Genomic DNA, 26,056 nt, shown 5'->3' with positions numbered 1-26,056 from the left:
TTAATGCCTGGTGATTCCTTACAAGGAGGTAGCATTGTGAACACTCTGAATGTAGGAGAACAGGGGACCGTTTTTCTCACTTCATAACTTTGAGTGAGGCCAAGCCACCATTTGAAGCTGTTGTGTATTGAGGTGTGTGTAGAACTTCATGTATATCTCAATTTGAGGGTACATTTTTCTGGAGATACTTCCTAAGAGTTTTCCATCATCATTTCTATTGCTCTATCTGTGTTTTATCAAAGATGAAGGCACCAAGGCAAAGAATTATTTTTAAATAATTATATTATTTATAATTTATATAATAAATATATATAATTATTTAAAAATATATTAAGTATATTCTAACACTACCTAGTTTTTAGGCTTTGATAAAGACTTACAATTGCACCCACTATCTTAAAATTATTCACTTTATTGGCTAGTTCAAAGTGAATATAGGATAATTAGGATTTTCATACCTAATTTTCTCTTGCGGTTTGGTGTAATTACTTTATTCTTTGCATCTCAATTCTTTTGGAACTACAAAAATTTCTGTTCCTAATCTATGGCATATTTTTAGTCATTAGCCTATCTTCCAAAATGGAGAACATTTATATTACCTAAGTCAGCATACCAGCTTTTGATACTGTTGCAAATGTCTCTACAAACTGCCCTTTGTGAAATTTGTGTAAAGCAGATTATTTTTAAAAACCCTTAAGATGATATCTAACTATGGTGACTAAGTTCATTCATTTATTCAACAAACTTTTAATATATCGAGTGCTTGTGACTTAGCATAAATTCAGTACACAATGCGTACCTGTTATTAAGTCCATTTTGAATTTACTTATTAGAAAGGGATTAATGAGTTGGTTAACTCTGGAATGTGCAAGTTTTCCAAATAATCAAGTGGCTCCTTTGTAGTCCTCCCAATTTGTAGAATTCTCCCCACCATAACTATCATCCTATGTACTTCTGAGAGAGGTTGACAAGCTCTATCTTGAAGGCTGGTTGGAAAACCCTTGGTAATCTGAGGGAACTAAGTGTAACATAATGGTTAAGACCATGGAGTCAAAATTGGTGGGCAGTTTATTATAAACTTTCTAGACTTTGGTTTCCTTAAGTGTAAAATGGTGAACTAGCATCTGAGTTATTGTTTATAAAGAAAACAACACAGGGATTGTGAGATGGTAAACAGCCAATGCCTAGTAGTAGCTGTGGTTATGATGGTGCCCTCATATTCCTGTTTAATTTCTTTTACTTATCTTTGTATAGTGGATAGAAGAAAATCTAGTGTGGTTTTGGGGATAGGGATCATTAACTTAAACTTGCTCTCTGCTATTCTTTTATAAAAATATATCTGCAAACTCTATGCCAAGAAGAGGACTTCCCTTCCTTATTTCTGATTATTGAAAACCCTTTATTTTTCATTTTTTGTAAAAGTTTTTTCTAAGTATGATTTCCATTTAAGGTATCCTCCCTTGTTTTGCCTCTGATGAGCTGTAGAGTTTCTTGGCCCTGGGTGCATGGAAACGGCTACTTCTGTTCAGATGTGGGAACGCACCACTGGCGCGCGTGGCCCACTCTCCATGTGTGCTGTGCCAGCACAGCTGCTCTGAAAATTGCTCTGGGTGAAGTACAAGGCCTGGAACATGGGGCAGGAATGGAGACTTCAATAAAATGAAAAGGGGTATGTGTAACAACAACAATAAAAGCCAGGATTGGGAGCCTCAAGTAACAGCAGAAAAATTTCAGTGCCTACTTCTCAAGCAGACCATTTACATTTCATCTGTGGTTTGAACTTGGAGACAACAAAAATTTACTTGATAGTAGAAACTATTTTTAGCCTAACGATTTCATCATAGTCTCATGGATTGAGGTAACTTGATTTTTTGGTTAAACCAAAACAACAGATGATATTATTTTTCATGGATAAATGAAAGATTGTCTACCTCTTATCCTCTGATTATATGTGACAGACCTTTGCACAGTTAAAGTGATCCTGCAGGCATCCACTGTTAAGTCAATCAAGAATACTGCAGGCTGGGCGGAGGGGAATTGGTCTGCATTTACTGAAAGTTCTGAGGAGTTTTTATGTAAAACCTTTAGCATGGGAGTTTTATTGTCTTTCTCTCTCAATGACAAATTATCTGTGGAAAGCTCTGTGCATTTATAGATGTATCATATAGATTATCTGCATATAGATTTTAATAGCCAGTCATTTTTCCAAGTGCTTTCTTAAAATATCTTTTTTTAATCAAGCCAAGATTGTGCAGTACATTAAAGGAATTCTTAAAAAGTTTCAAAAACTTACTAGATGACCTCAGTATGGTCCTATTTAACATACCCTTGGGAACATGTGCATGAAATACATTATGGTTTGAGGGTTTCCAACCCAAACAAACTTAAAAGAAAATGCAGCTTTTAATAGAAACTATTGAAATTCCTGCAAACATAGGTATATATCTTATCACTGAGAGGGATTAAAAACATCATTGTCTACATTGAGAATTAAAAGGCAGTGTGACATTCTGCTTTTAGACTTTACTTAAAACTGTATATTTGGGGATTCTAGCATATCACCACTTTGATTAAACTGCTTAATTAAAAACTATGAGTGATTGAAGCCTCTAATTAGTGTTTTTTGTTGTCATTGATACCATGACCTGAGGGTAGGGAAGAGAGGGCTAAGGGTGTCACAAAACTGGTGTTATTTAATAGAGTCTTCACATATGTACCACACAAGTCGAATATATCAGGTGTAAGACATCACCCTGAAGCATCACTTCTTATAACTATTGGGAGGAAAATATCAGAACTATTGAAATATCACAGCTGGCCCTGATTTTAACTAGTGCCAAACACCTGCAGGCTCTAAAAGGATACCAAAACAAAATTCCACCCCATGGCAGCAAGCCATCCCTTAAAAACCCTTTCTTAACTTTGCATCACCATCAAAATTAATTTAACATTTTATCCAGAAACCTTATTCTTCCTGTCCCAGAAGGCCATTACAACCCCTATAGCAAATCTTTCATACGGGATGAATATGTCATAGAAAGAATGAAGTCTTGAAATATTTGAAGGCTGAAAACTATCTGTTTTCATCTCATTATTTGTGTAAACTTTTTAAATTACAGGGTTTATTAATCTCTAGACTAGCTCATATTCTCTGAGTGATTTTGTTTCAGCACATTTTGGCAAAATATCTGAGCATCTTATTTTTTTTAGAAAGGCCAGTATTCATATAGTAAGCATCAGAAGCACCCCAAAATACAGTTAGCTTTCAAGACCTTTCTAACACACACACACACACACACACACACACACACACACACTCTCTCTCTCTCTCTCTCTCTCTTTCTCTCTCTCTTTCTCTCTCTCTCTGTCTCCTGATGCATTTTAAAGATCACCTTTCAAATGACATTAGTTAATATTTCTTGAAATGCAGTTTCATAGCCCTCAGAGGGTTATACACGTCAAGCAAAATTATATTCTTGTTTCTAATACTGCTGGGAAATACATACATACAGTGGTCTCTGCAACTGGAAAACTGTTGATGAAGATCTGATGTAAAATAATAGGTCTGGAAATAATTCCTAGCAGACTAGGAGATAAAAACATAAATTTTATGTGTGTCTGAATATACATGACAGATTTAAATGATGTATAAATTTGGATATACCATATTATTTGCATGTATGTTTTATTATACCTGGGTATAATATTTTAAATATTTGAAGAAATAATATATTTCTGACTTAGGTGATAAAAATGGAGAGTTTAAGCTCCGAGTTTTATAATAATATATAAAGTTTAAGGCAATAATGTACAGTTTTATTTTGTTTAGTTGAGAAAATTATCCTGTTGCAAAAAACTTCCAGTGTTACCATTTAAGAGGAAACATTAAAAATATCGAATAAGAATCAAGGGTTTATAACATTACTGGCATTTTATGTTCTTTTTCTTCTATATACCTACAAAATTTGGACACACTTTTTTATGGATGTAGTGTCTTTAGGCTATAACACACAGGGGCAAACGAGGTCATAATCACTTCTTCATTTAGTCATTCCTTCTCTAATAAATTGTCACTGACATCAGCTATGTCTATAGTCTTGTGTTTGGTGTTTGGCAAGGAGTGGTATGATGGTAGAAAGTCAATCAAGAAGACAAAGCTGTCAAAATTTCAAGGATTTTGCAGTTTAGGTTAAGGTAGAAAGTGTTCAGTGTCACAGAAGAGTTACATATAAATGCTCTGAGCATTTTTCATAGCAAGAAATAACAGGTATAAAATTTGAGGTTTTCTTGTTTAATGATGTAACAAAAGTTTAAAATCTGACCAAATAATTTAAAATGTCTTAAGCATATTTGCCCAAGAACTCTTTATCCTTTTAAATATCTTTTGTAATTAGTTTATTCTATTATTAATAAATTCCTTCTCAATGACTAAGAAGAAGATAATAGAGGGTTTCAGCTTTTACTATTTAGTAATTTTGAAATTATTTGTGATCTTGAGACATAAAATATATTTTGATGTCTCATAACATTATTCTTTCTCTGTTTCTCTCTCTCTCTCTTGCATGTACTATATTTTATTCATCAAGCTCCACATATGTACTTTGTATTTTCTGAACACTTCTACAATATTTCAGAGTGGAAATATATAGTATAATAATTAACTTTTACTAAACCTTGAACTTGCAGGCCAAAGACATATTTTTTTTAATGTGTAAAAAATTAAAATCAAGAAAACTGAATTAATATTATTTGGGGGCATTTTGCAACCAGAATAAAGAGTAATTTGTGGCTGGGTGCAGTGGCTCACATCTGTAATCCCAGCACTTTGAGAGGCCGAAGCAGGCAGATAACAAGGTCAGGAGTTCGAGACCAGCCTGAGCAAGATGGTGAAACTCTGTCTCTACTAAAAACACAAAATAATTAGCTGAGCATGGTGGCACGCACCTGTAGTCTCAGCTACTCAGGAGGCTGAAGCAGAAGTATTGTCTGAACCCAGGAGGCAGAGGCTGCAGTGAGCCAAGATCATGCCACTGCACTCCAGCCTGGGCAACAGAGTGAGACTTTGTCTCAAAAAAAAAAAAAAAAAAGTGATTTATATCAGCTAATTTTTGAAAACAGTTAAGCACAGTGCTGACAGTGCTGTACAATAAAAATATAATGCATGACATATTTGTCATTGAAAGTATGTAGTGGGCAAATTTTAAAATGAAATAGCAAAATGAATTTAATATTCAGTTAATAGCAAAATGTATAATTTAAATTATATATTTCATTTAACTTAAAGTATTCAAAATAGAAATTAAAGGGGAACCTTAATGAAACATTTTAAAGTTTCGCTGTCTTTGAAATCCGTTGTGCATTTTATGCTTATAGCACTTATTGCAGACTAGCCACATTTCCAGTGCTCAGTAGCCACATGTGGCTAGTGGCTGCAATGTTGGCAGGATCAAGATAGCCAATTATAAAATATGTGGGAGTTTGTTCTTTACTTTATTCTCCAGCTTTGCTAACTTTTTAGTTATTTTAATTTTCATTTGTTAGCCTCCAGCTAAATTTAACATATTATTTTAGAACTTAATGTCTTCATAATATTTTATTTGAAGGCATAAGAGTTTCATCTTTTAGAAGTCCTATATGGAGTACGTAATTAGCATGCATTCTACTACCCATTTCTTTTTGGAAACCTCCTAAATTTGTATTAGAAGAAAAAATGTTTTACTCAAACAAATGATTTCTATAGTAACAAAATGAAAACATGTGATATGGTATCAACTATCTTTTCTGATACAAACACTATCAGATTTTAGGGCTTTCAGGCTTGGTGTTCTTGAGGAGGTTGAAAAGAAAAATGCAAGGCCTAGATACAGAAAACTATTAACATTAACCTTGATTGAGAGATAGAAAGTGTTTGAATATATTTAGAGACATAGTCATTCATGGCTGCAAACACTGAATATTGTTAAGGAATCAGTTATTCTCAGATTACTTATAGCTCTAATATAATTGCAGTCAAAGTCACGGTATAATATTTTTCTGAAAATTTTTAAAAAATAGTTTTTCAAGTCTACCTGAAAAAAAAAAAACAACGTTTGGACAAGAATAGCAGATATTTTGTATGGTTAAACATAAGTAATGAGAAGGAAGCAAGCATTATCATACATAATTAAATATATTCCAAAACCACAATAATGGAGCTAGCAGAAAATAGAGATAGATTAATGAAACGTAAAGAAAAACTTTAAAACATGCATAGAGATTTGGTATGTGATAAAAATAGCATGACAAAAGGAGAAAGGGAGACATTTTCTGTTTGAAACAAAGGAAATTAACTTATTTTTCTCTTAAAATTACATCTATGCTTTATTCCCAGATAATAGAGGTTTCAGAGTTTACTGTAGACTATTTTGAACTAAAAGAAAGTATTCATGAAAATCAGTTAGATTTTAAGAAACAGATTTTCTAAGCATCAATGTAATAAAAGATGTCAGAAAGAAAAGAAATTGATAAATTTGATCAGTAAAAGTGAAAAAATGTAAAGTACATACAATTATGATAAAAAAACGAAGTTTAGTTACAGAACAATTTAAAAGGTATCGCAATGAATATGACCAAATGCTGTTGTAACTTAAATATCTTGGGAGCTCTTAGAAATGATAAAAAACACTAAAATTTCCAAAAGAATAATGGGCAAAAGACATGAGATGCCACTTTGTAAAAACTCAGAAAATCCAAAGAATCAGTAAACATGTAAATATGTTTACATGTTTACTCTCCTAACCATAAATTAGAAAGAAATGTTGGCCAAAGAGTATAAACTTTCAAATATAAAACTTTTCATTTATAAAGTTACTTATGATTAAGTTCTGAAGACTTAAAGTACAGTATAGTAATTATAATTAAGAAAAATACATTGTCTACTTCAAATTTGTTGGGAAAATAGATTTTTTCTTTCTCTTTTTTTTTTTTTTGAGGCAAGGTTTTGCTTTGTCTCTAGGCTGTAGTACCTGGATAATTTTGTTTATTTTTTGTAGAGATAAGATCTTACTATGTTGCCCAGACTGGTCCCAATCTTTAATTCAATCTAAGCCTCTGGCCTCAGCCTATGCTCCTGCTTCAGCCTTCCAAAGTGCTAGGATTATGTACTTGGCTAAGAATATATATATATTTTTTAATTTTTAAATTTTTCTTTTTTTTAAGCTGTGTCTGTTCTGTTGTCCTGGCTGGAGTACACTGACACTATCTTGGCTCACTGCAACCTCTGCCTCCCAGACTCAGGTAACTCTCATGCCTCAGCCTCCCCAGTAGCTGGGATTAGAATGGTACACCACCATGCCCTGCTAATATTTGTATTTCTAGGAGAGACATGGTTTCACCATGTTGGCCAGGCTGGTGTGAGACTCTTGGCCTCAGGTGATCCCCACACCTTGGTCTCCCAGAGTGCTGGGGTAATAGGCATGAGACATTATGCCTGGCCTAGATCCAATGGTCTCAGTACCGTTGTTGAAAAGACTTTTTTTTTCCATAATGAATTTTCATGTCAATCAGTCTTTCTCAAAATCAATTGACCATTAATACAAATAGATTATTTTTAAATTCTTGATTATTTAGAAATGTCTTGTTTAGTATTCACTATTTTGTATTTCCCAAACCTTCTAATGTTAATTTCCAATATTGCTTGTTGTGTTTGAAAACATGCTTTGTGTGATTTCAGCTCTTCTATATTCATTGAGTCTTATTATGTCCTATCATATAATCTATTTTCTAAAATGTTTCATGTATTTTTGGGAGAATGGGTATTCTGTTGGAAAATTTTATAGATGTCTGTTAGGTCCCTTTGTCTGCCTTATCAATATGAAGGTCTCCTAATTCTAGTAACATTTTTGTTTTAATATCTACTTTCTGGTATTAGTATAGCCACTCTATTCTCTTTCATGGTATTTGATTATATTATATATCCTTTCATTTTCAACCTGTTTGTAACTTTGATTCTAAAGTATGTCTTATGTAGAAGGTAGATAGTTGGATCCTGTTTTTTTTTTTTTTTTTCTTTAATTCAATCTGAAAGTATCTACCTTTTGATTAGGTTATTCAAGCCATTCATACTCAATGTTATGATTTATAGGATGGATTTACATCTGCTATTTTGCTTTCTGTTTTCTATGTGTCTTATGTCTTTTTTAGCCCTCTGCTATCACTTTATTTCCTTCTTAGCAGGGGCAACAAGAACGGCCCCCACCCCGCCCACCTCATTCCTTGGCCTGCCATGCTTAAGGTAGAGCTTCCACCTTACGTGTGGGGATGGGATGGGGGAAAGCAGATCATGTCATTTTTGCTGTCTGCCCAGAATGTATCTTCTGCGGCACAGGCTATGAGAAGTGAAAAACACAGCAGCCTGCTCCTCTTGGGGTAAAGCCATAGTCCTAGAATAGAAGGTAGGCAGAGAGTAAGCACTCCTTATTTTGGCTGTACCTGCCTGGAGTAGAGTGCCTCCGTTAGAGCTTTTGTAATGTAGAGGTGTAGAGCTTGGTGGTAATGGTGGAGGTTAATGGAATAAACCATGGCTCATATGCCATGGACCCTCACCATTCTTGCTAAGATTGAGTTGATTTTTTTTGAATGAATGTTTCTTCATTTGCTATATGACATTATAATAATTTCTAGATAATTTCAATTTTTTAAAAAATAATTTTCACCAGGTAAATTGCTGCTTTACTAAGAAGGAGGTTCATTTCAAAAGTTGTGTCCTGCATGCTTTACCCTGCCTCTTTCCAAGATAACCCGAATGTATCTTTACTCTAGCAGAATAAATGTGCTAAATTTATTTTACTTCGTGCTTGGTGCTCATTCTCTTTCAGTTATTTCCTATACCCTCAAGAACCTCTGACTGTGCCCTACTGTGGTGTTCAGCCTCCTTGTCCTGACCTTGTTAGCTGTGATCTCCCATCTCACTTCTTTTTTTTTGAAAGACAAGAGTGAAAGTTTTACAATAGTTGTGTTTGGAGTAATCTCCCAAAGAACACCTTGGCTCGAATCATCCTGGAGCCTTGGTTATGTTTCTGGACCTAACAATGTCCAGTGATTTCTAATATCTTTCATAGGGTTTAGGATTTGGCATAAGTAGATTGCCAGGAATTATTCTGGTACGAATTATGTGGTCCATAAACAGCTTTAAATAGTCATATTCTCAAGCTTTCTCTCATGATCGCCCTGGTTATTTCCAGTTTTCTGGGATACTTTTTTGTTTTTTTGGCCAAAATACAATGACTTTCATTACCCTAATCTACTGTGCATTTCCGCAACTGCACTGTCTTTGGGGCAAGGTGGCAGGAGATCACAAACGGAAAAAGACCAGTGGGATTTGGCTCTACCCTTTGGAAACTGTGATTTCTTTAAACCTAGAGGAATGTCCCCTTTCTTAGGGTTTTGTCTTGTTCACTCCTGTTCCCTCTTTTGTCACTGCTGCTGTTACCACCGTCAGCAGAGGATTGCCTGAGGTCTGGTGGGTAGGCAAATGAGCAAAATAATTTTTTAAAAAAAAATTTGAGGGGTTTTCCCATACTCTCTGAATGTTTTGCATTACCTTTCCCATAAGCCAGAACTAGAAGGCTTCTCCTGGGCTTTTTCTTTCTGTCTGCTTTTCAGGGCTCACTTCTTTGTTTGTTGTGTGTTGAATTCAGACCAGGGGATACAGGAGTAGAAAAGTTAGTCATGTTACCACTTGTTTGCTGGTATTTGAATTCTGTTCTTCTTCCTCAGTCCATCTGCTGCTATTTACTTTTGAATCCTCAAATAGCTGCTCCTTGTAGTCTGTCCAGGATTTAGAGCTGTGTTCAGTGGGAGAGATGATGTAGAGTTATTGCTCCATTGTACCCACAACCTGAATGTTCCAACTTTAAAGCAACATTTTCTTACTATTTTTGAAAAAAGTGTTTTGATCGTTTTGCTTAAGAAGAATCCTGACATAGCTGTTAAGTTGAAGTACTCTAAAAATTTAGATATTTTGTAAGTACTTATTCATAGAATTTAGAATTTTTGTAATATATTGATTTCAAACTATAGAAATATATTGTATAAAAGAATAAATAACTGGAATTTGTATAAAGCATGGATTATTATATTGATTATAATGTAAGCAAATGTTACAGTTCTGGACATGTATATAGATATATTTATAATGATACTGTATTACTTTTTAATTACTTATATACATATTGGAATTCTGTTTTTTTTTAAATTAAAATAAAATGTTTTTTGCTGAAAAGACAGAGAAAATCTGACACAGGGGAATTAATGGTTAGCTTCTTTTTAAACTATTTTCTTTAAATACGGTTTTTCTATAATAAGGTATTTGATAGTTACCGCATTTATTCAGTGTTCTCTGGTAAATACAGTGTTTTGGAGTGTGAGGGAAACAAAATTTTCAGAAAGAGATATAAGACATCATAATCTGCAATGGTCAGGGTGAGTGAGGAAAAAAGTCTTGGTTTTTGGTATCTGAGCAATACTAAATAATCCATCCCATACTTTACCTCAAATATAATACAATCTTGAAACCTCTTGTGGTTCTGTTAAGTAAGGAAGTGCTCACAAAATGATAGGAACATGGCAGAAATACAAAGAGGAAACTTTAAGAGTTTTCAACAGCCACTTTGGGACAATTTGTGTAACAAACTGTATTACTGGATTCTACTTTTCAGAATAAAATAAATATTCATGAAGTCATACAAAAATAAATACATAGTTGAATACATAAATAAATAAATCTGAAATGTAGAATTTCAATTAATAAACCTAGAAGGAAGAAGAGAAATAGCAAATTACCCTTAGGTAAACATATTAATAATTGTTTTGGAAAAGGACCATTGGTGGATGCCTCAGAGTCACCTGGGAAACTTTCTCAATATACAGATCCCAGAGCTCCAGCAAGAGAAAATACAGGTATAGGATGGAGTTAGGGATATCTGAATTTTAAAAGATGCTGCAAGGATTTCATTCTAGAACCATAGAATATTTTAGATAGAGCGCTGTTGCTGTGTACATAGTTTTTCATTGTTAGACGTAGTATTTTTCCATCTTCTTCATTACAAAGGAAAATTCATTCATTGCTGTGAAGGAATCTTACAGACACCATCTTAACCAAGTCATCATATATCCTAAGTATATAACCAAGTCATCATTCATCATACATGAACTTCCATGTCATGTGCCCCTTGATATGATGTATAACCTTAATTTCCTGCCCGAAATGCATGACTTCAGTCTAATTGTGGAAAAACATCTGGCCAGCTCAAATTTAGGGACAATGACATAGTTGACTAGTATTCTTCAGAAGCATCAAGTTTATGGAAGACAAAACCTGAAGAACAGTTTCAGATTGGAGAAGGCTAAACAACATGACACTTGTATGCCATGTGGGATTCTAGATTGCTTCCTAATCCAGAGAAAAGAACCTTATTGGGCCACTTGCCCAAATTCAAACAAAGTCTGTAGATTAGTTAATAGCCCTGTATCCATTTTGATTTTTTGGTTTTGAGACTTTTACCAGTTAGGTAAGATGTTAATAGTAGAAGTTGAGATGGGAGTATGTGAAAACTTCACTTTGCAACTTTTTTGCAAGTCTAAATTTATTTTAAATAAAAAGCAAAAATAACACAAAACAAATTTCATTTCAAATATCTCACGTTACATAAATGCAAAGACAAGGAGCCTTGAATTTTTTAAAAATGTGAAAGCATATAGTGGCAAAGGGGGAGCCCCATATATGCCATGGTTTTTGTTTGTGTCTCATTTCACTTATTGATTACAATAATCTTCCTTTCAGTGTTCCCAAAACACGAAACACTGAGTAGTATAAAGCCTGAAATATTATTAATATTTCTTCTTCATGCTTGGGATTTTAATTTTGATGTCTGAGGACCACTAAGACAGCTACACACTCAATCAAATGTTCAAATCAAATCTATTCTCCACACAATTGTAGTTGATCCCTTGTCAAGAATTTAAATGAAAGATAATTTAAATTCATTTTTCTTTACAAAACAGATTTTTGCTAATTTACAAAATGTAATTAAATGTTACCAGAATGCAGTTACTCCTGGAAGTACTTCTCTACAGATTCTCAGTTTTGTAAAATAGAAAAGTCTCATTTAACTTTTTTGAAAAATGGTATATCACCAAAATTGGTTTCAGATGCTATCCAATTCCTTGTGGTACACTGAAGTGTCAATACTTGTTCTAAGCCCTTCTATTTCATGAGGTGGTGGTTCTCAAATACATTGTCACTCAGAGTTACCTGGGAAACTTTCCCAATATGCAGATCCCAGAGTTCCAGCAAGAGAAAATACAGGTTTAGGATGGAGTTATGGATGTCTGAATTTTTAAAAGATTCTGCAAAGATTCCATTCTAGAACCATAGAATATTTTAGATAGAGTGCTGTGGCTGCATATATGTTTTTCACAGTTAGACAGATCTGGCTTTTTCTTTGGGCTCTGTCACTTACTTGGTGGGTGACTTTGGGCATTACTCAACTTCTCCATGCCTCAGTTTTATGTAAGTTTTAATTTATTTTAAGGATTTATATTTCATTTATTTAATTCTGATTTTTAAAGAGATGGTAAGATGTTTGCTGGAAAATGTGGTGAAGGGGTAGGCACTTTAGGCAGAAGTAGTAACTGTCATAGAAATGGTAGGTGTGATACTGCTGGGGAAATATGAGAAATTCAGGTAGTGTATATGGCTAGAGAATAGTGTACAGGCGAGAGATGGTGAGATGAAAGTGGGGAATCTAAGAGTCAGTTCTGGAATATCTGTATGCTATGTTAGAGAGTTTGATCTATATTCAAATTGTAACACCATATATTATTATGCCAGCTACTGGAAGTGGAGCATATGGACTCATACCAGCAGGAGTGGATTCTGCTGATCCTGAGTATCAATATTCTTCTGGGCAATGGAGCCCAGCAGCATGATCCAGGATGTAGATATGCCTGTGTATGTCTACAATTGACAACTGTAGGGGATATCAGTCCCATGGTGGAGCTTTAGTTGAGAAGATAGAAGTCTTCAGGTCCAAGTCACCTTTAACACAACCTACCAAAAAACATACATCGTGTGATTTTTTTTTGGGATCTTGTCCACTATAACTATTTGACCTTTGTCTTATACCCTCTTAGTCAGAACTCTGGGCCTCAGCTTCTAGCAAACTCAAATTCTGATAATAATCAAGCTGTGAATGACCAATGAATGAGCACTGTAAAAGGTATGCTGTGCTTCAGGTTACTAGAAATCAGATACTTCAATATATGAATGTGTGTGACCATCTCGGGGAATTCTATTTATTGAACTACAATTGGGCTAAGGTAACCCGCCCTAAGCTCTATTTTGGCAATTTGGGATTTTAAAATTTGTTTGAAAGAGCTTTTCTGGGATAATATTCAGTTCCTAGTTCCTGAGAGCTCCATTTTACTTGTTCTCAAATTGTCACTAAAGTAGGGGGAAACCAGTGCCTAACCTGAGGGATACTTTTGTACAGGAGCAAACACAGTAAGGCAAGATGCTCTTCTATACTCTGTCATCCTCTTAAACAGGCACTCAATGACATCATGACTTTGAAAAAGTGACCTTCATTCAGAAGACACTTATGAGCTGTAATTGGAACTTACTTAAATTAGGGGATTCTCCTAGAGATAGTGCTTACTGTGATCTTTAAGCTCAGGGAAGTATTTTTATGCAAATTTTAGTACAAGTGCAATTAAATATGGACTATTTTTTTTTCAGTGACTCAGAAACTTATGCATAGAAAAGAAGATTCCTTAAATTGACATTGATGTTTCCTTTAGGCTGAGCTTCACAGTCCTGATGTGAAGCTACCACAGCTCAGTTTGTTTTCTGAGGCCTGAAGATTCAGACTTCATTTATTATATCAAATATTTTATGAATGCCAGCTGTGCAAGGAAGTATGCTAAGCACCAGGGAAAAAGAATCACAACTTGGCTTATTCTTTCACAGAAAAAATGAGATTTATTAACAAACAAAAATGCCAAGCTTGGTGGCTCATGCCTGTAATCACAGCACTTTGGGAGGCTGAGACAGGTGGATCACCTGAGGTCAGGAGTTCAAGGCCAACCTCACCAACATAGTGAAACCCTGTCTCGACTAAAAATACAAAAATCTAGTCAGGCATGGTGGCACATACCTGTAGTCCCAGCTATTTTGGAGATTGAGGCAGGAGAATGGCTTGAACCCAGGAGGTGGAGGTTGCAGTGAGCCGACATTGTGCCATTGCACTCCAACCTGGGGAACAAGAGCAAAATTCTGTCTCTCAAGAAAAAAAATAAAAATGCCAAGCTATGTATTTGCAATGAGAGATTTTCTTCAAAGCCCACAACACTTGATGTCTATTTGCCAGGGCATAGTTTTCAGGTATTAAGGAACTCATGGAGAGCCAAATTAATAATCAGGACATTGATGATAAAGATGAGATTTAATGACCATGGAAGTTATTTTTAAATATGAAATAATTGGATTCACAGAATATCTTGAAAGTTGTTAGAGAGGTCTCGTGGACTCCTCACTTGATTTCCCTCAATAATTACATCTTATATAATTATAGTATAACAGCAAAACAAGGAATCTGACATAGTTACAATGTGTGTATATATAGAGTTCTTTGTCATTTTAATACATGTGTAGATTTTTGTAACCATGACCACAACCAAAACACAGAGCTGTCCATCAGCACAAAGATCTCCTTCATGCTATCCCTTGTGAGTCACACCCACACTGTCCCTCATCCCTGATCCATGGCCATCATTAATTTGTCTTCCATCTTTATAATTTTATCAATTGAAGGATGTTACATGAATGGAATAATGCACTATGTGACCTTTTTACCTTTATTGGGATAGTCACATACTGTAAAATTACCTTTTAATTAAAGTATATAATCCACAGAGTTTAGCACATTCACAGAATTGTGCAACCATCACCATCTAATTTCATGACATTTTCATAACTGCTAAAAGAAGCATCATTAGCAGACACACCCTTCTTCCCTCCTCTTACCCCTAGTAACATAACCTACTTTCTGTTTTCATGAATTTGCCTATTTTGAACATTTAATATAAACATAATTATTGAAAATGTATACTTTTTTGAGTGTCTTCTTTGACTTAGAATGGTGTTTTCAGTGTTCTTTCATGTTGCAGCATGTATCAGTACTTTATTCCTTTATATGGCTGAATAATATTCTGTAGTGTGGGTGTACCACATTTTACTTAGCCATTTATCTGTTATAGACATTTGGATTGTATCCAAATTTGGGCTACTATTAATAGTACATCTATGTAAATTCAGGTAGTCTTTTATATGGGCATATGGTTTTCCCCTTCCATTTCCATATGAATTTTAGGAATACCTTGGCAGTTTCTTCTATGAATCTCTTGGGATTTTGTTAGGAATTGCATTGAATCTGTAAGTTATTTTAGTTCATAATGATGTCTTGTCAATATTAATTAAGTCTTCTGATTGATGAAGGTGATATGTTTTTCCATTTGTTTATGTCTTCTTTAATTGCTTCAAAAATGTTTTTCAATTTTTAGTGAACAAGTCTTTCACTTCTTTGGTTAAATTTATACCTGAGTAATTTTTTTCTTTTTGATGCTACTGTAAATGAAATTATTTCTCAATTTCACTTTTGTATTTTTGTTTTAATTGCTGTTACATAGAAATAAAAATGATTTTGTATGTTAATCTTGTATGCTTCCATCATGGTGAATTCACTTATTAGTTCCAGTAGCATTTTTTTTTTTTTTGATGTGGATTTCTTAGGATTTTCTAAATGCAAGATCGTATTATCTTTCTATTCAATCTGGATGCCTTTCTTGTCTTGTCTTCTGTTTTCCCTTTTTTCCTTTTCTTTTACTTTCTTGATCTCCCTGGCTAGGACCTCTAGTAGATTGTTAAATAGCAGTGGTGAGAGCCAATATCCTTGTCTTGTTTCTGATTTGAAAACAATGCATTCAATCTTTTACCATTAAGAATAAAGTTTACTGTGTTCTTTTCATGTGTACCTTTTATCAGGATATGAAGATTCCTCTGTATTTTGAGTTGCTGAGTTTTATCATAAAAGGGTGTTGGTTTTCTTTAGTTGTCTGTACATTTTTAGAGTGGCTGTTTTGAAGATTTTATCTGTTAAGTCTGATATTTGGTCCTACTATTGATGTTCTTATTGAAATTTAGCAGATTTTACTTCTCTAAGCATTTCTTTCTTTGCTGTATGCTCCTAGGATGATTTACAGAAGTGTTACATGGTTGTTTTTAATAATGATTTTCACCACCCATGGTTGATTTGCTGAAGCATAGTTGATCTATGAAAGTCTTCATGCTATCATTCTGGAAGTTGCCACCCCTTCTACCTATCCTGATAGATCTTAAATTTGTATTGCTGTATAAAAGAAGCCAGCCACAAAGGAATGTGTATTATGTACGTCTACTAATACACCATTCTCTGAAAGGAAAAACTATGGAGTCAGAAAACACAATAGTGATTGAGGGCGGAGGTAGGTGGTAATGACAGAAGGGTAGCACAATATAATTTGTGGGGTGATTGAACTCTTCTATTTGGTACTGTGGTGATGGATACAGAACTTTATGCATTTGTCAAAACTCATTCAAGCCTACAGTATAAATAATATATATATCAAGAAAAAAATCAATCGGGATATCAAGAGAACCCAAGATGGAATCCAGAATGTGACAAATGAATGACTACACTGAAATGGGTAGGGAAGAAAAGAGCTGATCAAAGTAGCCTTGAAACCAGTAATTTTGACCAGATTCTGTAAGGCTAAGGACAATAATTACTACATCCAAACATTGTCTTCCAATTGGTAAATTTGTTTTTCAAATGGGCCTGGGATAACAATTATGAAACATTTTATGTGTATACTATGTTTGAAGACATAAGCAAATATATTTTAGATAATGAAAGCCAGATTACTTATGTTGTAGGAAGATGTCATTAATAAGCCAAGTGGGAATAATAGAATGAACTAATGTCAACTAAGTGTTCTTTTTAAAATGCAAACAGCTACTTAGATGCAGAAACAAATATAGTATGCATGCGTTAATTAGTATTCTTACGTATGATATCCTAGAAGCAGTTGTATCCCAGATGTCAGGAACTTATTAAGCTCCAAGATCTTGCTTTCTAAATATAGTTTTTTTCTATTTAAAAGTATCAGAGCTTCTTGGAGAAGTAGTGGTTGATTCCAGGGCTGGTACAGGAAATCATCTAAAATATGCCTGAAAGTCTGGTGGTGCCAGAAAAGTAAAAAAGATACAGGAGCTAACCAGAAAGAACTGTCATTGCCAAAGTTAGAACAAATTTCACAAAAACAATCCAAATAACAATAAATAGACCAGAATTCTTTGAGTTACAACTCCAAAAGAACTCCCAGTGGCCAAAGTTAGAACAAATTCACAAAAAATAATCCAAATAACAATCAATAGATCGGAATTCCTTGAGTTACAACTCTAAGTTGTAATTCTTTGAGTTACAACTCCTAAGAAATACAACTTATTTTATTTTATTCTAATAAAATAAATATTCATGCTATAATGATTGCCTCAATAAATGAGGGAATAATGGAATACAATAACTTTTCTTTATAAAAGTTTTCCAGTTAACAAATACATCTTAACTCTGTGTGCTTGTAACTTCTCCAGAAATAAGACATCAATGTCATGTATTTCTGGATATAATTTGCACAGAAGGGCTCATTACTTTTGCAATAGTATCTCTGAAAGTCCATAACCTCAGTCTATTCGTAAGAAAATGTCGGACAAACAAAAATTGAAGTTCATTCCATAAAATATGTGATCACAAGTGCCATCTTTATGAATGATGAGGAAAAATTGAGTAACTATTAGAATGAAGAAGACACGGCAACTAAATTGCAAGTGCAAACCTGAGTTAGATCCCAGTACAGGAAAAGGACATTAGTGGAAAAGCTGATGGAATCTGAATAAAGTCTCTAGTTTAGTTAATAGCATTTTGCCAATATGACTTTTTTAGTTTTGGCAATTGTAGCATGGTTATGTGAGATTCTTGCATTAGGGGAAGCTAGCCAGAGTACACAGGAACCATTTGTAGTATTATTTCACTCTTCTGTATGTCTGCAATTATTTCTAAATAAATAATTTTAATAAATAAAATATTCAGTGAAACAACACTGCATAAGAGATGGCACAAAATGCTGTATGTTCAAGAAAATTCTTGGAGCCAAGAAGAGAAAGGGTTGAGAAAATTTTGATGGTATATGTCTGAATGAAATATTTGAAATAAATTGCCAGGAGAATAGAAAGTATAATAAACATTTTTAATGGGTCAGTTCACAAAAGATAAGGCAAGCTGTTTATACATTTTATTAGCTCACAATTACAAACAGAGAAATTTTAAGTTAATAATTAATAAAAATTACTTTTCCTTCCAGTAGGGAAAACCTATATTGCAAAGACAGATTCAGTGTGAAACTCTGATGTAGAATCAGGATAATTCAGGTAGGTAATAAAATGGATAATTTAGAAAAGTGTCCAACAGACCCTAAATTTGTTGAAGCACTCATTTCATGTACTCATTTGTTCCAGGTACTGAATAAATGATAGAGTTACCAATAGCATGTAGTTCTGCTTATACCATATTATGCTTTGGAATTTGGACTTTTTTAAAAAAGAAGTTGGATAGCTTCTAAATTCAAAGTTTGAAAGACTGTGGAAGTAGACAATGGGAAACTTATTACAGACAGAAAGAAAAATTCAACTAGGAGTTGACAATTAGTTCATATTTAGAACATACTAATATAGCAAGTTTCTTAGACATGGAATAAAAACAAAACACCAAAAGGACACATGGTATCCTTACAATACTACAATTTTGATAGTTTTTAACAAATAGCATTGAATATAATTAGAAGAGCTAAAGATGAAACAGGTTAAATAAATTCTGGTGTCTATTAAACATTAGAGGGACTTTCATGGTTTTCTAAGAGTTTTGGTCAGAAAATCTGGCTTTTAGTACTGTAATGTAGAGTTGGTCTGTCCCTGCGAACCTCAGCTTCATTGTTTAATGCAGTCATGCAAATATCTATCTCCCAAGATTATCTTAGCATCAAATTAAATAATAGAGGATATGAAATAACTTTGTTAATATATTAGTTATTACATTTTAAGGGAAATTTTTACTTTCAGAGGATCCCACAGAATGCTGCAACACATGTTGTAGCACTCTGTACAACTAGCACTCTTTCAAGGCATTTGCTACAATAGGAGGAAGAAAAGTACAAATCCTTGGCCTTGACAAACCACATTCACAGTGAGATTTGCCACCCTGTATTCTCACTTCTGTCGTACTTCTGGTTCATGGATACAAGTGATCCAGGTAAAATAACTTGAATAAGTATTTCAATTAAAAAAATAATAAATTGATAGCACATCCATGTGCCTCTGTAGAGTGTCTGAAGGACGTATTTGTTGCTGCAATTTAGGTGGCAGAACAAAGAATGGAAATGTTTAAAGGGGACACATTTTCTTGTATTTATCTTTCAGATTGTCATGTATACTTTCTAATATTGTTTCTAAAATAACATTTCAACTCAAAACTAGTAAATAATTTTATTGCAAGAGTGGTTAAAGGATTTAAAATACTTATAATTCTCATACACTGAGGAATTCAGGTGAAAACACTAGATTATGGAAAATAAGATAAAAGTAAAACCAGGCATTGTCAGCCATGTGGTTTGGATCTGTGTCCCCACCTAAACCTCATGGTCAGTTTTAATCCCCAGTGTTGGAAATGGGGCCTGGTGGGAGGTGGTTGGCTCATGGAGGCAGATTCACATGAATGGTTTAGTGCCATCCCCTTGTGGTGCTGTTCTCCTGATAGTGAGTTCTCACAAGATATATATATATATATTTTTTTTTAATGTGTGTAGTACAGCACTTTCTCTGCCTCTCTTTCTTGCTCCTGTTTCAGACATGTGAAGTGTTGACTCTGCTTTCACCTTCCAATATGATTGTAGTTTTCCCTTGCTAATGAAAATTGGGCTACATCATGGAGGGAGGGCATTCTCTTGGAAGTCTTTTAGGACTTCCATGTTAAATAAGAATTAAGGATTCAGACACTTTAAGAAAGAAGGCATAGGTTACTGACCAGTGAAGTCTTGGCTGCTGTAGATAGTGAAAGAAGGAAGTTATAAACAGTAGTGACATCCTAATGATCTTCCAAATCTTAATTGAATCTTTATTCATATCCATCTTGTTAGTTTGCTCATGTTTTGATTTTTAAAAACATTTGACCACAATGCTTTTAATTTCCAGAAATGCTGATTATTTCTCTCCCCTCAATTATTTCTGTATAAATTCTTTCTGCATAAAGACTGTAGCAGCTATGCCTATTTTATTCTTTTATATCTCCTCGGTTTTTTTTCTTATTTTAGTTTGTTTAGAAATTAATTTTTCATTTAGTACTAGGTAAGAAAATTCAATTAAGACTGTGTCTGAAATTAGGGAGTAATGTAGTATAGGGATGAATACCATATTGTTGGGATTTTGTGTTTACTTACTTTGAAGAGATAGTGTCTTCATTTGCATTAATAATAGCTGTATCTTTGTTAAGTGGAAACATAGATTGGTGGTGCTGGTATTGCATAAAAGAGTATATTTAGATGTGAATTCACCAAAGTTATACTAACTACTAAGTTATTTCTCAGCAGCTTATTTACCTTTCTACATTCTGTTTTGTGATGTTGGACCTGGGATTCTATAAACTACGTTTCTGCTTTGCAACCTGACTTCCTGTTTGAATTTTACACAGAAGAGACATTAGAGGGAACTGGCAAGATAGGAGGAGGATGAAAAGACTTTCCCTTTTCTGTTCTTCGGCTTTTTGCTCATGGACTTCATTTTGCCTATGGTTCCAATAGTTATCACCCTAGCCACACTTGTTCACCTTGGCAGCAGTGGTTCTTTGCTGTACCAGCAGCTAATTCAAACTTACAGTTTCTCTAACACTTGCAAATTAACTTAAAATGTCCCGTCTCAGAGAAACCAACTCTAACTGGCCAGCCCGTCCTCTTTACACAGGTCTGAGTTTGAGCTTCAAAGGCCCTTTCTCTAAGTTTCTAAGTTATTAATTCCAATATTTTCCATTATTTACTCCCAGCCATTGGAGTGATAACTACTTACACTAGTTGCTACCATTGCAATATCTTAAAGTTCTCTTTTTATCCTTGCAGTTACCTAGTCAACAACTTTATTTTTTACTAAATTATTCTTTCTATCACACCATCCCTGAAAAGAGAAATGGTGTGTTTTCTGTCTCCTCACTTGACCCATCCTGATACTGGATGTGCAAGAAAAAATTTTAATTTGGAGAAAAATTTTTGTAGGAAATATGTAACATATGATAAAGGAAAACATCTCATAAATATTTTAGATTTTCCATCCAAGCAGTAACTAGAATGAATTCTTCTTTTTCCTCTTAGTTTTATCTGTTGAGCAGACTTACTTATAGTGGCTATATGAATAAGCCACAAATTGCAGATCTAATACAAAATGTTTGTCCCAAGTCATTTTCTGTCTTTCTTGTTGAGGGTCTCATGCTGCTATTACAGGTGAAGTTCTTAAGAAATTTCAACTGACACAAACATACTGCTAACTTTCTAAAAATTTTTGAATTCAGTCTGCTGCAAACATCTATTTTATGCATAAAAGCTTAATATATAATTAATGTTTGCCAAATTATTGAGTGAAGCTGACAAAATATAGGAAGTGAATATCTCTTTTGATTCCTATTTTATTAACAAATAATTTCTTGATACTGTCAATAGAATTAAGAAAGACATGAAGAAAGTCCTTATATCAAAGACTAAGATACTTAGGGGAAAGTGGTAAGTCCCTTTCAACCAATAATACTGATTGATATTATTCTTTCAACCAATAATATAAAAATCTCCCAAATGAAGTTTATCTAATGTGCAGGATTTAGGATATCTAAGCATTTCTGAAGTCAGACTATCAGCAGATATAATGAAATTATGTATAATTAAAAGAATTAGAAAGTCATATGGCTTGACATTTAATATCTATCTTAAGAATTTTAATATATAAATGTACCTATTTTCCCCGTGGAGAAGACTGTGATGTGAAAGGCTAGAGGATATGTTAGTATTTTCATAATCTGATTCGTGTCTGATTATATTAGTTTTCTATGATTGCTAGAAAAGACTTCCACATAGTGGCTTAAACTAACGTTAATTTATTCTCATTCTGGATCTCTGGAGTCTAAAAATAGGTCTCACTGGGCTAAAATCATGATGTTGACAATGTTAAGGTCCCATTGAAGGTTCTAGGGGACAATCTACTTCTTTGCCTTTTTCAGCTTCTAAAATCTGCCCACATTCCTTGGCTTACAGCCTAGTTGAAAAAGGGCTCTGATAATCCTAGTAAAGGAGAAAATCATTATCAAGGTAAATCCCATGTATGCATGGATTGTTTGCTTGACTTTTTATTCTATTTCTGAACCAGTCTATGTATTTCTGGATTAATTTCTTGCTAGTTTTTAACTACTGTAGCTACCTAGTATAGTAGGCCAAATTTTCTCTCAATTTTTTTCTTTTTAAAAAATACTCTTACTAACTTCATTGATCTATTATATATAGATTTTAGAATCACATGAGAAGATTTCATCTAATTTATAGATTAATTTGGGGACAAATGTATAGTTTTATAATATTGAATCTTTCTGTAGAAGCGTGGTGTTTCTCTAGGATTTAAGCCCCTTCTTATGTCCATGGTAAGGTTGGCAGTTAAAAAAAATGTTTTGCACATTTACTTTACTTTTCCCTTGTTCTTAGTTTATGAGTATTATTTGTTTTCCGAATGAGATCTTTAGGGTTTCATTTTCTAATTTGTGATTGCTGGCTACTGACTTTATATGTTGGTATCGTTTTCAACTGGCTTAGTAAACTCATATTTATTTTAATAGTTTTCCAAGTGTTTTGTTGGACATCAGATTGTTGGCAAAGAATGCCTGTTTTTTAAATATGCTGTATTTCTGATGTCTTTTTGCTAGGACATCTTCTGTTTGCTAGGACCTACTTTTAGTCCTGAGTGATTTCTGATGATCTTCCAAATCATTAATTGAATCTTTATTCATATCCATCTTGCTAGTTTGCTCATGTATTGATTTTTAAAAACATTTGACCACACTGCTTTTAATTTCCAGAAATGCTGATTATTTCTCTCCCTCCAATTCTTTTGTTCTTTCTCCTCTTCCTCTTCTTTGCTTTTTTTCTGAATATTATTTTTAAGGGAATGCTATATTTTTTCAGCCTTATTGATTATAATAAGAATTCTTTTAAAATTTATTTCTGTTTCTTTCAGAAATTCTAGGAATTAGTTCAGATTTCTATGGAATTAGTTCTATTTGTAGGATTTTGTCACATTATTGGCTTTTGTAGTTTTTAATTGTTATATTTGAAGGACTCAGTTGAGAAGCTTTGATAGTTGGAGAGTTGTTTCATAAGCGCAGAGAGGAATTTCTATTCTTTCAGCAATGATTTGTGGCTAAGTCCCAGGAAGGTTGACTAAGGTGGTGGTGTGGTAGAGAGGGGAGGGGCATGTCTGCTTCACCTCTACATTGTGAGCCACTGGGGCAGAAGCCTTTTTCCTTCATAAATATATTTAATCTTTGGCATGTGGAATATCACTAGCTCAATATTTAATTCAAGTGCTTCTATATAAGTTAAGCAAAGACCTTTTTTAAACTTTTAAACATTCATTATTTTGTCCTAACAGTTGTAAATTCAATATAACAGAATAATGAAATTAGAAGCACTGATCTATAATTAAATCCTGGAGAGTAAGCAAGCTTTAATTTATTCTCTGCTTTAATGCCTATTCTCACATTGGCATTTTGCATCAATCACTGTTTGTCCAAAGATTTGGAGAGGGATGAACAAGAGTTACTGGAAGGAACATTCGTGACATGTTTTTAAGATAGTGAATATAGAACTGTGATTGGAGTGTAGGGTTCACATAAGGAAAGAGCTGGAGATAAAGTTGTAGCCAAGCTGTGAAGATGTTTATATTTATGTCTTAGGAGTTTGGACCCTGTCAGTAATGAAGTATTGATGGGTTTTGTGCAAGAAAGCATTGTGGGGAAAGTGTCTGTATTTGACAGTGGTGTCATAAGAAGTATAAAGGAAAGGATTAAGATTGTTCAGTAATCTAGGATTAGATGGTGAGGACCTGAGATAGTGTGATGGAAGTTGGAATGGAAAGAAAGTGACACTTAGAAGAATCTGAACATAATAACTTTAGGATCTGGTGATTTCTTGGATGAGAGAGAGAGAAAATATGAATGCTTAACAAGCATAAGAGTTTAAAGCCTGGGTGACTGGAAAAGAGGTGATAGAGTTATAGAACTAAATAAAGGGATCAAAAAGAAGTGCTTGATATTGAGTTTCTAGTTTAGCTGTCATTTAAATACTTAGACACAATCATGTTTTATATCTTGAATTCTTTTACGCTTTCTGCCCACTGACATCAAGAATATCCGTTAATTACATAAGGGAGCAGAGGTGCAGAAGATGGTGTTTGAGCTATGTGCTGGTCAGACTTGGGGACAATCTGGCTGCACTATCTGCCATCCATCTTGTTGCCAAGACTATTAAGCTCATCTGCCTCTCTGGACTTGTTCCAGCTTTCAAGAACGGAACCAGTTCAAAAGTTGACTCATGAATATCCTAGACTGTTACCTGTCAGTCTTTCAAGATAAGTTTTATGAAGATTTTTTTCTGTTAAAAGTTGCTTTAAAGGTATGCAAAAATCCTCTTTTGAGGCATCCTAGGGTTTTGCCCCTGTTGCTATTGATAGATGTGCATTCAGGAAACTCACTGTTCTCATAATAGCATTGTTTTTTCTTTAGTAATTCTTTTTGTTGTGCACTGTCAAGCTAATGAGTTGCATTGACTTAGCATATACATGGTTGTCATAAGGATTAAATAGGAGAATATAAGTAATATGCCATGAAGAATGCTTTGCTCAGTTAGCCCTCCATAGCTGTTAACAGTTTACCATCAGGATTCACAGACTCAGGAACTTCTCTACTTGTTACTGATTGTGTTGTCACATTTTGGACAATGTACATCATACTTTAATATGCATTAAAATAATCTTTAGGATTTATTAAAACACAAATTACTGGGCCTCACTCCCAGAGTTTCTTATTCAGTTGGTCTTGGTTGGGGCCTGAGAATGTGTATCTCTAAAAAGTTCCCCAGTGACGTTGATGCTGCTGTTTGGGGATCAAACGCTGAGAACCAGTGGTTTGGGAGGGATTGGATGGGGCAAAATTTTTGTTTATAGTGGAGTCAGTCACTTTGCAATTAAGAATTCTGTTCTTCTGGCTGTACATTCTGAACCTAGTCTACTGTGCTCTTTGTTTTCGGAATCAGCAGAAACCAGTCAGCAGGTGACAAATTTCATTACTCTACTTTCTTTGAATTTTCCCAGAGAGTACTAAGTATACCACTGTTAGTGCTGGCACTTTTTTGTTATTTTAAGGATTTGTTGGTTTTTCCAAGGTGGTTTTCCCTCGATGCCAGAAGACATGAATAGAAACATTATAATGATGTTTGAGTCTATCTTGCTATTTGACATATGGTAGAATTTTTCACTTAATATTAATTTTTTAATCTGAACTTTTCTTTTTTACTTTTTTTTTCAGTTCTCGTTTAATTAGAGTTACAAATGGCATCACTTATAAACATACTTATTGTAAGCACAGCAATGTGGCTTTCAGCATCTCTGTAATGAAAGTTTAAACTACTTGGAACTCTAGCTTACATTCCTTTAAGTCTTTATGATCTAAATATTCTTTTCCATGATGCCAAAAAGGTTCTGTGTGATCATCTAAAGTTTGAAATTCTTTTTCAAATCAAAGGCACTGCCAAACTCAGAAGCAACTGTGTGAAGAAAATGTGTGGAAACACC

The 26,056-nt window shown here is 34.0% G+C and overlaps 1 protein-coding gene across 11 annotated transcripts in view; it reads left to right on the top strand.

Moving 5' to 3' along the window:
• Positions 1-26,056, top strand: part of SUGCT (succinyl-CoA:glutarate-CoA transferase) — an 858,466-nt gene that overhangs the window by 317,600 nt on the left and 514,810 nt on the right. For 9 of the 11 annotated variants that reach the window (XR_012512230.1, XR_012512231.1, XR_012512229.1 and 6 more), the window contains one exon: positions 7,198-7,275. The exons of the other annotated variants lie outside the window; for them this stretch is intronic. Coding sequence is in view for 4 of the 9 variants with exons in the window: in XM_074379788.1 (XP_074235889.1) it covers positions 7,198-7,275 (78 nt within the window). In the remaining 5 variants the exon portion in view is untranslated. The remainder of the gene's footprint in view (positions 1-7,197; positions 7,276-26,056) is intronic. 11 annotated transcript variants of the gene reach the window in all.

This window comes from Saimiri boliviensis, chromosome 10 (assembly GCF_048565385.1).
Source record: "Saimiri boliviensis isolate mSaiBol1 chromosome 10, mSaiBol1.pri, whole genome shotgun sequence".
Classification (NCBI taxonomy): domain Eukaryota; kingdom Metazoa; phylum Chordata; class Mammalia; order Primates; family Cebidae; genus Saimiri; species Saimiri boliviensis.
The sequence above is the reverse complement of the archived record's forward strand: the minus strand, read 5'-3'. Positions and strand labels throughout refer to the sequence as shown.